Genomic DNA, 17,697 nt, shown 5'->3' on the forward strand with positions numbered 1-17,697 from the left:
TATATATATATATATATATATATATATATATATATTTTTTTTTTTTTTTTTTATTTTTTTTTTAAATATTAGACTCCGCACTTAATGTAAATAAAAAATGACTGCATAAATGTGCAAAGCAAGAAATATCTTTTAATGTACAAAAAGAAACAGACAACTTCGTAATTGTACTGCATACACAAAATCAAAATGCCACAATCATCCATACAAACTGGGCGTCCCCAGTTATCAAGCAACAATGGAGTGGAGGAGGTAAGACACAAAATTTTCTTGATATAACCGTTTCCCTGAGAAATGGTTCCTTGTTCACAGATGTGTTTAGAAAGGACACGGATAGAAATAATCTGTTAGTTTTTTCTAGTTTTCATCCTCCCCAAACCATTAGGAGCCTTCCTTTCAGCCAACTTTTAAGGGCTAAACGTATAGTTAATGACACATCACGCCTGAATGAACAATTTGTTAATTTTTTTTATCGTTTTGAGAGCAGGGGATATCCTATTGACCTGTTACATACACATAAATTAAGGTAGATCTTATCCCCTGTGCTGACCACATAAAGAAAAAAATCCTCTAAGAAAACTCTAAATGATAGGATTCTATTTGTGGTACCCTATGGTTATCATATTGCGCCCCTAAAAAGGATTTTTAAGAAACATTGGGGTCTACTATCAGGAGGACAGATTGCTTGCTCGCACATTCAAGGATTTTCCATTATTTTCATATAAGAGAAACCGGAATCTGAGAGACACCCTGGTTAAAGCAGATGTAGGTACTGGGTCAATGAGAGTAGCTGAGAAATCTGTTCCACAAGGCACATTCCCCTGTAACAACTGTGCAAAACGCAACTCTATACAATTGGGGGATACAATTACACACCCTAGATCGGGCAACGTCTGTCGATTAGAGGACATTTTACCTGTGACTCCAATTTTGTAGTCTATGTCATCAAATGTCCATGTGGGCTAGCCTACGTGAGCAAAACCACGAAACCCATTCGTGAAAGGAACAAACAACATAAAGTAGCCATTGGCAAACTTGACCCCTCTGCCCCTGTTGCCCATCATTTTACACTTTTAGGGCATAATAAAAGTCAACTTAAATTTCAGGTGGTGGATGGGGTTGGCCCTTTAAGAAGAGGTGGTAATCGGCAAAAATTACTATTTGAAAAAGAAGCACTTTGGATCAAAAAAATTGATTCTTTGACTCCCTATGGCCTTAATAGGGAAATTACATGGGGCACTTTTGTATAGGGTCTGTTGGTTTATCTGTTCTCTTCGGTAAGAGATATGAAGGTCCTTATATAGACACTTAAACCATCTTTTTTTCAGTTTTATTTTTTATATTTTGTGCTTTTCATTATTAGTTTGTTTTATAGAGTTTTTCCTTATTTTTATTACCTTGTAGCTTTTGGGTCCCTCCATAAATAGTAGCTCAGTACCTGAATTAATATAAATGGCCACAGCTTAATCGCAAAAACACACTATGAACAAATTTCATTGATTACTTGCATTGTTAATACATTTGCGCATGTCTGTGTGATGGCTGTTTTTTTTATGTATGAGCCGTGGAGTAATGACGCAGAGTGGGCGTGACTTAGATAACAGGTTTCAAGCTTAAAAAGGGAGGTGGCTATCCGGATGACGACAGGCCAAGTTGAAGGGCGGAGCCCAAAACATGTGTTGCCCGACTGGTGGATGTGACGTCAGACGCCAAGGGAGTTGAATACTCACATGCTGCTTTGGGTCGCTGACATCTCTATGTATGCGGAGCACAGCTAGAATCACCACAGCTATTTGTGATTTCATCACGGACGCTTTCTACTACATACCTGACACGGTTTGGGTGAGATCGCTCAGTGAGCATTATAATTGCACAGCTCTTTATCCTCACGGCGGACTTTGTCCTTGAGTGCCAGAGTGGCATAAAATATACCATCAAAGTTGATACATATATGGAAACAAGGTTTATACGTAAAAGGAAACACTTTGTTACACCTTGGTGATACTTGATATTACGTGTTATCCTGACAACGGTTACCATCTTTTTGATGTATGAACTGCTCTAATCATTATAAATCTGTGATTCTTTGCTATACTTTTTACCTCTGCAATTGCCAGCTATCTAACCATTGCTTCTTTTCCATTTGCATGAACTGCTTATAGTGCATGAACTGCCTCAATCTCATAGTGTTTGTATCCTGCACAGATATACCCATGGTTTTGCATATATAACCTGGGGTTGCTTTTTTGCTCTCCATCTGACCTCCTCCACTCCATTGTTGCTTGATAACTGGGGACGCCCAGTTTGTATGTTTGTATGGATGATTGTGGCATTTTGATTTTGTGTATGCAGTACAATTACAAAGTTGTCTGTTTCTTTTTGTACATTAAAAGATATTTCTTGCTTTGCACATTTATGCATTCATTTTTTATTTACATTAAGTGCGGAGTCTAATATTTAAATTTATACTATTTCTTGGTGTAATTGGTAGTAGTACACCATAGTCTCGAGCACTGAGACACACACACAGCCCATATACACAATATACACACACACACACCCCCCATACACACACACACACACACACACCCCATATACACACACACACACCCCATATACACACACACACACCCCATATACACACCCCTTACACCCCCCCCCCATATACACAATATACACACACCCCATACACACACCCGTTCAGAGATGGCTTCTCTGAACTGTTCTGATTCTAAACACAGCCCACTTGATGACATCATCTTTGTATGGAAGCCATCTAACCAAACCAGGAAGTAAGCACAACACTACACACCACCATACACACACATTTATTAAAGAACAAGGAAAAAAAAAAAAAAATTATATATATATATATATATATACTAAGTATTTTGGTTGGCTCTTATACTCCTGGAATACATTTGATAAGCCCTGGCTTAAAGGGATAGTAAACCTTAAAAATAATGTTATATATAACTCTGCACATAGTGCAGAATTATATAACATTATATTAGCGCAAACGTTTTAAAGCAAAATTTCCCCTTTGAATTTAAAAAAAAAAAACTGCTGTTTTACAGACCCGCTCTCTGTGATCTTCTGAGTGGGTCTGTTTTTTTCAAACAGCGCATCTGGCCAGCTGTATAGTCACAGCCCGGCCCGACCGCGCCATAGCTCCAAGTGCAGCTCGCTCCTGCTGTCTGTCATAATGTTTGACTACAGGTGCACGAGCTCTCACAGGATAAGTGCGTATGCTACAGAAAAACATGAATAACTTTTACTAGAATAACTTTTGCTAATAGAATTATATTGCAAAAAGTGCCTCTAGTTGAAATTAAAATGCACATTTCAATTTTGACCTTTCTAGCTATTTAACAGAGTAAATAAAGCAATGTAAATACCACTCAAAATAGACAAATACATTTTCAACAGGTCCAAGGTATAGGAATTCAAAAAAAGTCTAAATACACTTTGAAAAGGTGTTGGGGAAAAAAATATTTCTTACTGGAATTTTCGATTGGAACAGCAGCGTTGTATTATTCTAATACAAGGTACTAGCAGTTTTCACAGCACACGTGCATTTTAAAAATGTAAAGATATTGTTGGGTTTTCTAACTATTTAGAATAGGTTTGTATTTGAAGACTCCATGAAAGCCCATGCAACCAATGTATTTTGCAATGGGAATTCAGATTTAACTGAAACACAGAAATAATTAATAAAATGCTCTAACGTGTTGGAAAGCAAAGGGTTAAACACATTGTTAAAGCCAACTCCAAAACCAAAAACGCATTTCTGCTCCAGAATTAACACAGACAATGTTTGGCAGCCCCTGATTGGCTCACTTGCATAAGACATGTATGGTTATTGGAATTTACACTGGCATAAATCTCCCGATTGGCTACAATTGTGAGTTTAACTGTGTTTAACCCTTAAGTGGGGTTAAACACATAGTTGCCAAGAAGCATAAGTGTGTTTGGGCCTATGCTACTGGAATTTACCAGTACACCAGAATTTCTTGTGCAGCCCACTACAGATCTCACACAACCGACTGCAAGAGAGCAGGGCTTGTCAATCATACTGGACAAAATAACCTGGGATGTAGGACATCTGCAAGCTCTGAGGTTGTGAATAGGTTAAGAAGCAGTGGTCTTTTTAAAAGGGATATGAAACGCAACAATTTTATTTTGAGATTTAGAAAGAGCATGCAATTTTAAACAACTTTCTAATTTACTTCTATTATCAAATTTTTCTTTGTTCTCTTGGTATATGTTCTTGAAAAGCAGGAGCTTGCCCATGTCTGGAGCACTATGTGGCAGCAGTTTTGCAAGATGACTAAATTGCAGCACTATTTCCTGCCATGTAGTGCTCCAGAAAACTACCTTGTTATCTCTTCAACAAAGAATACCAAGAGAACTAAGTAAATTTGATAGTAGAAGTCAATTGGAAACTTTGTTTTAAAAATTGTAAGCTCTGACTGATTTACAAAAGAAATTTGTGGGTTTCATATCCCTTTAAGTGATGCAGGCTTACATGGGGAACCTGAACGGCTCAGAAACTGTATCTGCATAAATAAATCCCTAAGGATGATTGTTTTATTGTTTCATTAAAAGGATAACAAACCAATTTTTGCTTTTGTGTAAAAACTGTTCTTGTCCCCCCCATCCCTAGAGAGGCCATAGATCAAATTCTTGAATATGTAAACTTGCTGGTTTAGGCAATTTGACGCATCTTGAATCATTACAGACTTTGCTTTTTGGCCTCTCTTTAGTACACAAAAACAATAGACATATATTGCAACTTTAAAAAAAACAAATCTGTTTTTTTTACTGATGAATAAAGGTGGAAACAAATTTTGAAAATATAAATTTATTCAAAATATTTTGTATAATTATAGCAAATGTTGCATACTATGTAATAATTCATATGACCTTGGGGAACATTTCAAAAGTTTTGGTGGGCTGTTAAAAGGGACATTAAACACTAAATAAATGCTAGATAGAATTATGCATTCAAAGAAAAGACTAGTCTGACATTATTATGTAAATGTATTTTTTGAAGTTTTATTAGTTGTTTAAATAGTGAGAAAATAAGTGTAAAGATTTAAAGTGAAGGTCAATTTTCCACCAATCGACTACCGCAATGCATTGAGCCATATTACAGCTATGTAGTCGCTACTTTATTTTTATGTTTATTTCATTTTGTTTTTAATAAAATATTATATAAATTAATTACCGTATCTTACAGCAACTCCTCCCCTGCACCACTTCCTTGTTTTCTAGTTATGACGTAGCGAGCTGTCCCACCCACTCTCTACGTCGGCCCCAAGCGCGTTCACAATAAGCTCCCAATCATCTGCGCATGCATGTACTAAATTCTACCGCGCATGCATCAAAATTTGGAATATCATTATTGAAAGTTTAACGAATAAGGTTTAATAACATAAATGTATATATATATATATATATATTACTCTATTTTGGCAGCATTTTTCATACTTACGCAAGCGCTCTGGTTGTTTTTTGTATCCAATTGTACAAAGTCAGACTACGCATGCGCGTCTCATGAACGAGCATGAGAAACTCACTGCGATATCGGAACTTTAACACATGCGCAGAACGATCGAGTGATGTTAAGAGTCGGAAAAGGTCATTGGACAATCGAATAGGACTATCCTGTCAATCACAAATAGAAAATATTGGGGACGGAGGATAGAACATTAATGGAGGACATTTAGAAGGTAAAAATAAAGATTATTTACATAGGATTGTTAAAAAAATTATGAATGATGGTTCAGCTATTTTTTGAAAAGTAATATAAAAGCGTGAGCAAGTCACCCGGACTTGACCTTCACTTTAATGTCTATAAAACAATGGGAGCTGCCATGTTGTAACTTAGGTTACTTTCTCAGCTGTGGCCAATAAGGGACAGCTATAAATAGGTCACTAGAGTGTGCAGCCAATGGCTCTGTGGAATATAACAGTGTTCTGCACTTCCAATTCTAACAGGAACTGAAATTATCATAATTTTAGAATGCAATTACAGGAAAAGGGGGCAAATAAATAATGAGAGTATATTGTAGAGTCTATTAATATATATATATGATTTATCATTTTATATTACCATCTAAAAGTGTTTAATGCCCCTTTAAGTGTATAAACGAATATTTCCCGTTTCTAGCTTCTCTGCTTTCCAATCTAACAAAGCTCATTCCACTTATTGTAAAGGGCCACTGGTGCCCAGGTAGCCCCTGGCACAGCCCACATAAAGAACAGTTTGTCGAGAGCTGCACATGGCCAGCTTTCTGGTCCTGGCTCTCTTTTGCACAATGTCTGTCAATTTTGCCACAGCCTCCATACATAAATAAATCAAAGGCGATAACAATAATACAGAGACCATCAGCCACCTCCATGTGTAATTCACAGCAGATATATATCTGTGTGTGCAGCAATACTTTGTTGTTGTAATCAGAATAAATTAAAGCTAAGTACGACATAGGCGGAGCCTTACCCACTGCAAAGCGTGCATGTCTGCTGATAGAGCTGTGCAGAGCACCGTAAGACTTCCTGACTAGAGCTGCCATGCTTTTTCCTCCCAGCTGACCTCCACTTCTAGGAACCTTGTTTGGATGCCCTCTGACGCGTCACAAGCAAACGAGTGACAGGTTTGGAAGCCAATCGCTGATACAGCTGAACTGATCCAGCCAATGATGAACGTCAGTGACTGCAGACCCACCGCACGCCCCTAGCCTCTGAGTGGAGCTGCAATTGTCGCGGTCAAATGTGTTACTTATAATACTTATTCAGATTTGTTACAAATGTTGTCTGAAGTGTGCGCGCATGTAAATCTCACACATAAAAGCTCATGCACAGACATAAAATATTAAAATTCCTTGTAGCGATCTCTTAGTAACGATGTTCATTCTTTGTTTTATCACAGCTCTCCTACACAAAAGTCCTTCACCTTCATTGTCTATATTTGCAAGGCAGAACGTCTTTAATGCAACTCCTGGTGTGTGGCAAGTTAAACGTACAAATAGAAGAAAAGACAGCAGCCTCTTGACGTTTATGGATAAACAATTTTAGCCTTCTCATCTGAGTCAGGTCAGGGATGGCGAACTGACAGCCCATGGGCCACATGTGGCTCTCCACTATTTTTGTGGATCCCCAGTGAAAAAGTCGAACCATGAATGTGTACTATAGTTTTTGTGGTCCCAGGAAAAAGCTTACAGGGACATGAAACCCAATTTTTCCTTTCATGATTTAGAAAGAGCATGCAATTTTAAACAACTTTCTAATTTACTTCTTTTATCTAATTTGTCTTAATCTCTTGATATACTTTGGTAAAAAGCATATCTAGATAGGCTAAGTAACTGCTGATTGGTTGCTGCACATAGATGCCTCGCGTGATTGGCTCACCCATGTGCATTTCTATTTCTTCAACAAAGGATATCGAAAGAATGAAGCAAATTATATAATAGAAGTAAATTGGAATGTTGTTTAAAATTGTGTTCTCTACTTGAATCATGAAATAAAAATTTGGGGTTTAGTGTCCCTTTAACTATATATATATGTGTTTAGGGACTTCTGGTTAGTGTGCAAACTCAAATGAGCCCAATGAAAGGGAAAACATAAGATAAAGAAAGGGTAACTGCCCCTGTGGTACTAGACATTTTTAAGAAAACATTATGGGCTAGATTACATGTGGAGCGCTAATTTAATGTGCACCTGTAAAAGGGCACTTTGCCCATTTACGGGTGCACATTAAATAACCAGCCATTACTACGAGTGGCTGGTTAATGCTACTGTAACATTGCAGTAGCACTTTGCATTAGGAAAATTGGTTAATTCAAAAACGTCCCCCAATAGCCCCCCCCCCCATATAAAGTGTACATTTCCTTTTTAAAAATAAAAATATGACCATTTTATTTTATTAATTAAAATAACTGCACACCGCAGTTAAGAGGGGTTAACGTTAGTTTATTTGTTTTATTTTAATTATTTTACATATTTCTAGGACCTGACTGCATTACTTTAATTTCTGCCCCCTCTGTAGCAATCAATATGCCAATCCTACCTGGAGACGACATCTCACAAGTAACATGGTAGTTTCCTTCTATCTGTAAAGTGATTGATAAAGTAGCCTTAGATTTTTTTTTAAAAAAGTATGCTTATGCAACTTTTGTTTATAATTGTTGCTTTAATTTCTTTAGAGCCTAAATTAGTAATATGTTTGTACATACAGTTTGCACATATCTACCAAAACTTAAAAAAAAAAAAAAAGGGAAATTAAACCTATTTGTTAAGGAGGCACTTGCACTAACTTGGAGAAGACTGAAGGTCGAAATATTTTTTGGAGTGGTATATAATTGTTTGATATTTTAAAAAGTATATATTGATTTTAATTGCATTTTAGTTTCATAGAGACTGCTATGTTCATTTAATGTTATTACAATGATTGAGATAGAATATGTATTAAGCTTGATTAGAAAAAATACATTTAATATTCAGTCATAGTTCTTCTAATAAATACATGTCAAATGCATTCATCCAGGTGGTCTTGGGCAAACTTGAGACATGTTGCAATGTTTTTTTAGACATCAGTGGTTTTCTTTGTGGTGTTATTACAGGGGTTCAAGAACAGTGGGAATTTGTGAAAGGTGCCATTTTAGATGCAACCGCACACTGTATTAGACATGTCTGTAAAAATAAAAGAAAGCGGAAACCAATTTGGTTTTCCAAAGAAGTAGCACATGCTGTAAAGACAAAAAAGATAGCTTATAAAAATTACAGACACACACAAGCAGATGATGATATGAAAATACGGAGACTCCAACAAAAAAAGACTAAGCCGTTAATTAGGAAGGTTAAAGCTCATGCAGAAGAGAAGATAGCACAGTCAGTAAAACATGGGGACAAAACATTCTTTAGATATATCGGTGAAAGAAGAAAAAATAAGGTAGGAATAGTAAAATTTAAATCAGTTGATGGTAGAATAATAGGAGATAAGCAGATTGCAGACTGTCTCAATGATTACTTCTGTTCTGTTTTCACAAAAGATTGTGAAGATACAATGTCTACATTAAGGGATGCTACGAAAAATAGAAACAAGCTTAACAGTAATCTTTTTACAGAGGATGAAGTTTTGTTAGCATTATCAAAAATAAATGTTAAAAAGGCAGTGGGTCCTGATAATATTCATCCAAGGGTTTTAAAAGAACTTCGATCGGTGCTAACTATCCCATTAACTGATCTGTTTAATCAGTCACTATTAACAGGAGCTGTCCCAGATGATTGGAGAATAGCAAATGTAATACCTCTTCATAAAAAGGGCAGTAGAGAAGAATCTGGCAACTACAGGCCAGTTAGTTTAACTTCAGTAGTATGGAAATTAATGGAAAGCCTCTTAAAAGAAAGAATTATGACTTACATAAAGACAAACAATTTAGAGGACCAAAATCAGCATAGTTTTACTTCAGGGAGATCATGTCAGACTAATCTAATTGACTTCTTTGATTATGTAACAAAAGTATTAGACAAGGGTGGAGCAGTTGATGTAGCATATCTAGATTTCAGCAAAGCATTTGACACCGTCCCACACAATAAACTAATTCACAAACTGTATCTCCTTGGTCTAGATTCAAAAATTGTGAACTGGGTGTAATGCTGGCTTAAGGACAGAAAACAAAGTGTCTTAGCAAATGGAGTTCATTCAGCAGAGGGGGCTGTTACTAGTGGTGTTCCTCAGGAGTCAGTTCTGAGGCCTGTTTTGTTTAACATATTTATCTGCGATATCAGCAAAGGGCTACAGGGGAAAGTATGTCTCTTTGCAGATGATACAAAAATTTGTAACAGAGTGGATGTTCCAGGGGGGGTAGACAAAATGAGAAGTGATATACAACAATTGGAGCATTGGACAAACGACTGGGATCTAAAGTTTAACACAGCAAAGTGTAAAATAATGCATTTAGGGAAGAAAAATCCAAATGTTAATTACAGACTCAATGACACTTTACTGACTGTTACAGATGGGAATTATTATTTCAGATGATTTAAAACTTAGTAAAAAATGTAGTAATGCAGCGAGTAAGGCTAGCAGAATACTTGGATGTATTGGTAGAGGTATTTGCAGCAGAAATAGTAAGGTTCTTATGCCACTTTATAGATCATTAGTTAGGCCTCATCTTGAGTATTGTGTGCAGCTCTGGAGGCCCTATCTTCAGAAGGATATTAACAAACTTGAATCTGTGCAAAGGAGGGCTACCAAAATGGTACATGGTCTAAAAAATAAAACTTACCAGGATAGGCTCAATTACCTAAATATGTATAGCTTAGAGGAGAGAAGGGAAAGAGGTGATATGATAGCAACTTTCAAGTACATTAAAGGGTTTAGTAAAACTGAGGCTGTGGGTATCTTACATAAAATGGAAAATTCAAGAACAAGGGGTCATGAGCTCAAGCTAAAGGGTAGTAGATTCAGGAGTAATTTGAGGAAGCACTTCTTTACAGAAAGAGTAATTGATTTACGGAATAAACTTCCTCAAGAGGTAGTAGCAACAAACACTGTGGGGGACTTTAAAAATGCATGGGACAAGCATAAGGCTATCCTACGAACTAGATAAGTTTATACTGTTAGGTAAGGTAGGGCAGACTTGCTGGGCCTATGGCTCTTTTTTTTTTTTATATCCTTTATTTATATGTCCAACAACAGACACAAACGCATACATTTTCACCTTTGTGCACCACGCAGGGTCAGGTGTAAATAAACAAGAAACAGTAACATAAGGTTTATAAAGATCTCTTCTTATATACATCATTTTATGGGGCAAGAAAAAAATAACAAGATCTTCTCATATAATCCGTTTGTACATGTTGTTGGGATTTTCAGACGTAATAACCAATTAACCCATTCACACTACCTTGCAAACATAGAAAAAGAGGGGAAAAAAAAAAAAAAAGTAAAAGTAAAAAGGGGGCTCACCTACAATATTCTCACGGAGCCTGATTCTTTCTTTCTTTCTTTTAGTCACTTCCCCTCTCGTATTTTAACTGCTTTGACTTTCTTATCTGAATACTTTACTTTTCCTCTCATCCTCTCTTAACACTAATTATCTTTGTCCCTCCTTAAACTACTCTATAACCAGTTATCCATGCATGTGGGAAAAGATCCAGAGCTACTAAATCCATGAAGGAGTTTGAGGAGAGAAATGGTGCCAGAATGGCTTTTTGTATAGCTACAGGATAAGATTGGATAATTGGTAGCCAACCGACTAAGAAGGATTTTATTCTTCCTTCAGAGGCACTTTTTAAATGAAATGATTCAAAAATAATTTGATTTTGGATCTGTTGCAATATCTGGGATAATCCCAGAGCTGCATTAGATTGCCAATGTTTAACAATCTGCTGTCTAACAGCTAGAATAATAGTATTTAAAATGTTTGCTTGAAAGCCCTTATTACTAGGGACTTCTAACCAAATTATCTCATTGGGTGAAAAAATGACAGTTGTCTTATATAATACATTAAACCAGTATTCTAACTTCCGCCATAATTGAATAATCTTTGGACAGTACCAAAACATGTGTAAGGTGTCCGCCTTAGGTTTCTTGCAGCGGGGACAAACCCCTTCATTAGTCGGATATAATTTCGCCATTCTTGCAGGGGATAAATAATAGTTATTAATAAGCTTTAAATGGGATTCTCTCCAACTCCGTGGAATTTCACATTTCTTTAAGTTAATCATACTTTGTTTAATTTTCCCAGAGTCTAGTGCCGGAAAAAAGGGGATCCAAATTGATATTAACTTATCTTGAAGGATTAATGTTTGTTTGGAGAGCATAATATCATACATAAGAGATATGGAGGAATTACCAATCAAAAATTTTTGAAAACATACATTGAGATCCGACCATGCACCAAATCCATTCCTGTCCCATTTTCGAGTATGAATAAGATGGCACAGCTGAAGATATGCAAAAAAATTAGATCTGGCTAGATGAAAATGTTGGGAGAGCATTTCAAAAGAAATTATTTGCCCTTCTTGTGAAAGAATCTGACAAACATATTTAAGGTCTTTCCCGGCCCACTCTCTAAATACTGCCTGCTTAATACCCGGTGAAAATTGTGGATTCCCCATGATCGGCATGAATGTTGAAAATGTGAAATCCACTTTAAGTAATGTACAACACTTCTGCCAGGCCGCGACTACGTTTCTAATAGACATGAGTGCAGTTATATTATTTGGTAAAGATTGTAGGGGACAATGCAAGATTGCTTTTAAAGAAAGAGGAGAGACCATGTGATTCTCAATCTCTAAGGATGAAACCAGCTCCTTTTCTAAAATCCAGTCCACAGCTGTTTTACTTAGACAGACCCAATTGTATAGCTTAAGATTGGGGAGAGCAAGACCAGCTGCTTCAAATTTCTGCATGAATCTCTCCAAAGATATACGCGGTTTCCTGCCGCACCAAATAAATTTGGAGAAGCAGGAATACAATTTACGTAAATCCTTACTAAGGATGAACAAGGGAAGATTCTGAAGAGGGTAAAGTAATCGCGGGAAAATAATTGTCTTGATTAAATTAATACGGGCTGTAATAGAAAGTTGAAATACCTTCCACAGATCCAGATCAGCTTTAACCTTCTGAAACAGTGGTAAAAGATTAAGACGATACCAATTCCTCAGATTTTTATGTAATATTATGCCTAGATATGTAATTGCTTCGACCTCTTTAAATGGGTGTTCTTTCAGACTATTTCTTAATTTAATAATCCACATAAGTTCGCTTTTGTTGAAATTGATTTTATATCCCGCAAAAGAGCTGAACTCTTCTAGACATTGCAAAGCGGTTGGTATTGAGAAAGATGACTTCTTTAAAAATAATACTAGATCATCGGCATATAAAAGGGTCCTGAGAGAATAGGAACCCATATTGATTCCTTCTAACATACTTCGTAACCGAATAGCTAAAGGTTCTAGGGCCAGGTTAAACAAGAGGGGCGATAACGGGCACCCCTGTCTCGTTCCCCTTCCCAAGATGATCTTTTGCGAGAGAACACCATTTACAATAAGGTATGAAATTGGATTTCTATATATTTTCCGGATAAATTGGAAGAATTGATTCTTGAAGCCAAATTCCTCTAGAACTTTAAAAAGGTGGTCCCAAGCTATAGCATCGAACGCCTTTTCGGCATCTAACGAGAGAATAGCAAAATCCTCAATAAAGTTATTTTTTTCCCTTTCTTTTAAGTAGTTAAAATAGTCAAGGCAAGTCACTATCCTGCGAATATTTTTCATGGAAGTCCTAGATTTCATAAAGCCCACTTGATCTGTGTGGATGATATTACCCAGAAATGAAGAGAGTCTATCTGCTAGGATCGCCATCAGTATTTTATAATCTGTGTTCAAAACAGATATAGGTCTATAAGAGGCCGGATCCTCCGGTTTTTTACCTTTCTTGAGAATTAGCGTGATGTTTGCAGCAGAGAAGTAAGGAGAGATGGAATTATCTGAGCCGTAATAACTATTAAATAGCTTTTCCAGGGTAGGAATAATTTCCGGTGCAAGTAGTCTATAGAATTCTGCTGGGAGACAATCTGGGCCGGGAGCCTTATTCAACCGCATCTTGTCTATCATTACCCCAATTTCCTCTGCTCTAATTGGAGCATTAAGGGAAGATAAATCATCTTCTTGTATTCGCGGGAGCTTTATATTAGACCAAAATCTGCCTTGCTTATAAGTATTGCTAGCCTGCCTAGAGTATAACTTTTGGTAGAATGAAAACAGCACTCTACTAATCTCCCTGGAGTCTGTATATGAGTTATCGTTTTCTTTGATAACCGGGATATAATTCTTCCTGTTTCTATTTTTGATTAATTTTGCCAAATGTTTCGTGGAGTCCCCGTAAAGACCTCTAAATTGAACATTAATTTTAATCTCTTCCTTTTGGGCTCTCTGTTCTAAGAAAACATCTCTCTCTCTTCTAGCCTCCTGGTACTTTTTCCAATTAATCGAGGAACGATCCTCAGCAAATCTGCGATAGGCGTTTCTAACTCTATTGGATAATTGTATTTCTAAGGCCCGCAATTTCTTTTTGCTACTTATTAAGTAACTCTTTATATCGCCTCTTAGGACAGCCTTGGCTGCTTCCCAAAAGGTCTCAATTCTGTTAAAGTAAGAAATATTATATGTACAATAATCCCTCCATCTTTGCCTAAGCCAATTAGCAAATCTAGGGTTATTCAATAAGTATCGTGGAAAAAAGAGAGATTGGCTTTTATCTGTATGATTAATTACTGGGGGCAGAGTAAGATATAATAGTGCATGATCAGATATCAGTATGTCTTCAATTCCAGTATCCACTTGTACAATTGACAAGGATTCGGATAGTAAAAAGAGATCAATCCTGGAGAAGGTTCTGTGTGCTTTAGATTCACAAGTAAAAGTTAGAGCATCGGGATTTTTGATTCTCCAGACATCTACCAATTTAAGCTGTGAACAGAAGATTCTAAAGTATTTGGCGGTTTTTTTATGTTCTTTTGCATTTGTATTATTAAATCTGTCTAATTCTGGCACTAATGTCATATTAAAATCACCCGCTAAGATGAGATTCTCACCTATAAAGGGGAAAATCTTACTTTTAATGTTTTCCCAGAAGTCTCTGCTATTTTTATTTGGACCATATACATTACAAAGCACATAAACAACCTGGTTAATCTGGATCTGAAGTATGATATATCTGGCCTGTGGATCTTTATCAATATACAAAATTTTATAATCTAGGTCTTTATGGAGTAAAATCGCCACTCCACATTTCCTATTTGTACTTGAAGAGGCTACTACTTCGCCCACCCATTTAATTTTAAGTTTAGCTACTTCTAATTCATTGAGATGGGTTTCTTGAATGTATGCAATATCTGGCCTTTTTTTTGCAAGAGTTTTAATTATGAGTTTTCTCTTCATGGGGGAGGTTATTCCTCCAACATTCCACGATAATATATTTACTCCAGCCATTTAGTGAAGAGACATGCCTTAAAATTAAAGATTTGCTCGATTACACCTCTCCCCCTTTCTTGTCCTCTATCCATAATATAGCAAAAAGAATCTGTTAGTAATAAAAAAAAAAAAACTATAATTAAAATAAGACCACACACATACCACATTCATCCACGTCTGAGCTGGAGACCTAACAATCATTAACCTCAAAAACATAAGAAAGAGAACAGGATAAAAATAAAATTATAATTTCTCAAACTTCAATTTGCCAATTTTGATTTGACATATTCTTTTATATCTGGGATTTCCTGGAATGTAAGTACTGAGCCCCTATCCTCCACTATAACTTTAGCCGGGTAGACCATTCGGGCTTTAACTCCATTATTTATCAGCTGTGAACAGTATGGGGCCATTAACTTTCTCTTCGTGGATGTCTCAGTAGAGAAATCCTGAAAGAGGAGGATTTTGTTATTACCTAGCATTATCGGACCATTCTTCCTAAAAAGTTTCATTATTTCGATTTTGTCCTGGAATTTAAGAACTTTAAATATACACATTCTGCTCTTAGCTACCTTATCTGCTAGGGATCTCTTTGGCCCTACTCTGTGTGCTCTCTCTATAATCAGGGGCAAATATTCTGCTGCCATTCCTAACGCTTGGGGAAGGCCTAGTGAAGTAAATTTCATCAGGTCTTCATATTCTGCTGTCTCAGGGAGGCCCACAATACGTATGTTATTGCGCCTGGAGCGGTCCTCCATGTCCTCCAGGCGCAATTGCATGTTTTGAATTATGGTGTCTTGTTTCTGGATGGTCACTTCTTGTGCATTTACCCGGTCCTCCAAGTCCGAGATTCTCTCCTCAGCTTCACCAATTCGGGCAGAAAACTGCCTGAATTCGGCGGAGAGAGTAGATAGTTCGGAGGCCATACCAGAAATTTCTTTTTTAAGCATTTCAAAGTGAGGTGCGAATACGGCAGACAGTTGTACTGTCAGGGCCTGTATATCAAAAGAAGGAATAGGTAAATCACTTAATGTAGTGTCAAGGCTGGTATCACTTAATTTAGATTTTTTTATCCTTAGGTTTGGCAGGCATTATAGGTGAATTTTTCTTCGCCTGTGTGACGAATTTTTCCATTAATTAAAAGTGAGAAAAAGAAAAAAAAGACTAAGTGTAAAAAAAAAAACGTGGGCAAAATTACTGGGGCCGCGTCAGGGCGGGGCCTGGTTAGTGAGGAGAGAAAATAATTATGTGAATAGGTTTTTTTTTTTTTTTTTTTTTTTTTTTTTTATGAAGATATTGTGTCTAAATTATATATATATGTGTATAGGTGATGGTGTAAATAAATAAAAAACAAGGAAGTGAAGTGGGCCCTATACCTAGGGTAAGAGCAAAAAGGTGAAAATAGGCCTGTCAAATTAAGGAGTTTGATCTGAGGTAAAAAAAAAAAAAAGAAAAAAGAAAAGTTCCCTCTTTTCAGTTTCTTTTCCCTTTTCCTTTTTTTCCCCTTTCTTTTTTTCTTTCCTTTCCCTCTAGATATTTAACAGTAAATGGCAGAATATAATCAGACAACACAAAAGAATTCTATAGTAGTATGATTATCTGATTTACATAAACACAACCATGGCTCTTTAGGGAAGTAGTAACTGGTAATTCAAAACTAAGAAATCAGCTATATTCTTACTCCCTGAGTAGAGGGGTACCGGGAAAGCATACTCCAGTTATATAATTGTTTAAAATTCCGCTAGAGATTAATTAGCAGATCCTGTTGGTACAGAGCAAGCCGGGCTGCTGAATATTATCAATAAAAGCCAGACAGCTAAACCCTTCTGTAATTTGGCTAAACAATCAGCCTAGATGGGATAATGATGATTTATAAGGGTGGCCATTAACAAATGAATATTTCTATCATAAACATGTTAATCACTGCAGAAAATACAAAAACGAAAAAAAAATTTTTTTTTTTTTTTTTCAATGCACCCCTAGAATTAGCTTCCTTAAGGGGTTTAGATTCAGGATTTAATGCTTACTTAATAGACAGAAAGAAGGCACCTAGTATAGCTAAATATACATATACAATTTACTGCCTCAGGGAGAAAAAGCCCCTGGAGTCCTTTACATTACAAGCAGGTAAATTAAAGGAAATATCAGCGGCTCTCCTCTGTTTCTTCCTAACAGGAATATCCTTCTGCTGGACAACTGCAAATGTCACAATCAGGCAAACAAAAAACTTAAGGCAAGGTTTTATCTCCAAACGCTTTGTTCAAATGTATAAAGTTCAAGGACCACATACAAATTTTACAGTTATTAGGAACAGATGTGGTATATTCTCTTTTGCAGGAATAGATCTTGCTATGTCCCTTCTTAGTAAATAAGCAAATAAGCCAAGCGTCTCACCTATTAGGCTTTTCAAGCTCACTCCCCCTAAGTAACCACATAAAACACCAAGAGGCGAAAAAGCAGGAACAGCAGGGGAAATAAGTAAGAAGGCTTGTACTTGCAGTTGGAACTGTTTTCTTCGGGTCCGGCAAAGCGGCGATGTAAGGGATCTTTACCGCAAGGAGGGCACTTCACCCCTGGTAACGGGCTGCAAAAGGCTGGTTCTTAGCTTGAGAAAGCTGTATCAGGCTGTCCAGGGGCCCTCCGCACGACAGCGACTCCAGCTCACCGGTGATAGCGTTACGCCGGCTTCCTGTCACATGTTCCCGGAAG

At 36.7% G+C, this 17,697-nt stretch overlaps 1 protein-coding gene across 1 annotated transcript in view; it reads right to left on the reverse strand.

The window, feature by feature from the left end:
• HIBADH (3-hydroxyisobutyrate dehydrogenase) overlaps positions 1–6,657 on the reverse strand; it is a 345,089-nt gene extending 338,432 nt beyond the window's left edge. The window contains exon 1 of the mRNA XM_053714182.1: positions 6,506–6,657. Within this exon, the coding sequence (XP_053570157.1) occupies positions 6,506–6,578 (73 nt within the window). The 5' untranslated portion in view covers positions 6,579–6,657. The remainder of the gene's footprint in view (positions 1–6,505) is intronic.
• Positions 6,658–17,697: the final 11,040 nt, after the last annotated feature.

This window comes from Bombina bombina, chromosome 5, assembly GCF_027579735.1.
Source record: "Bombina bombina isolate aBomBom1 chromosome 5, aBomBom1.pri, whole genome shotgun sequence".
Taxonomy (NCBI): domain Eukaryota; kingdom Metazoa; phylum Chordata; class Amphibia; order Anura; family Bombinatoridae; genus Bombina; species Bombina bombina.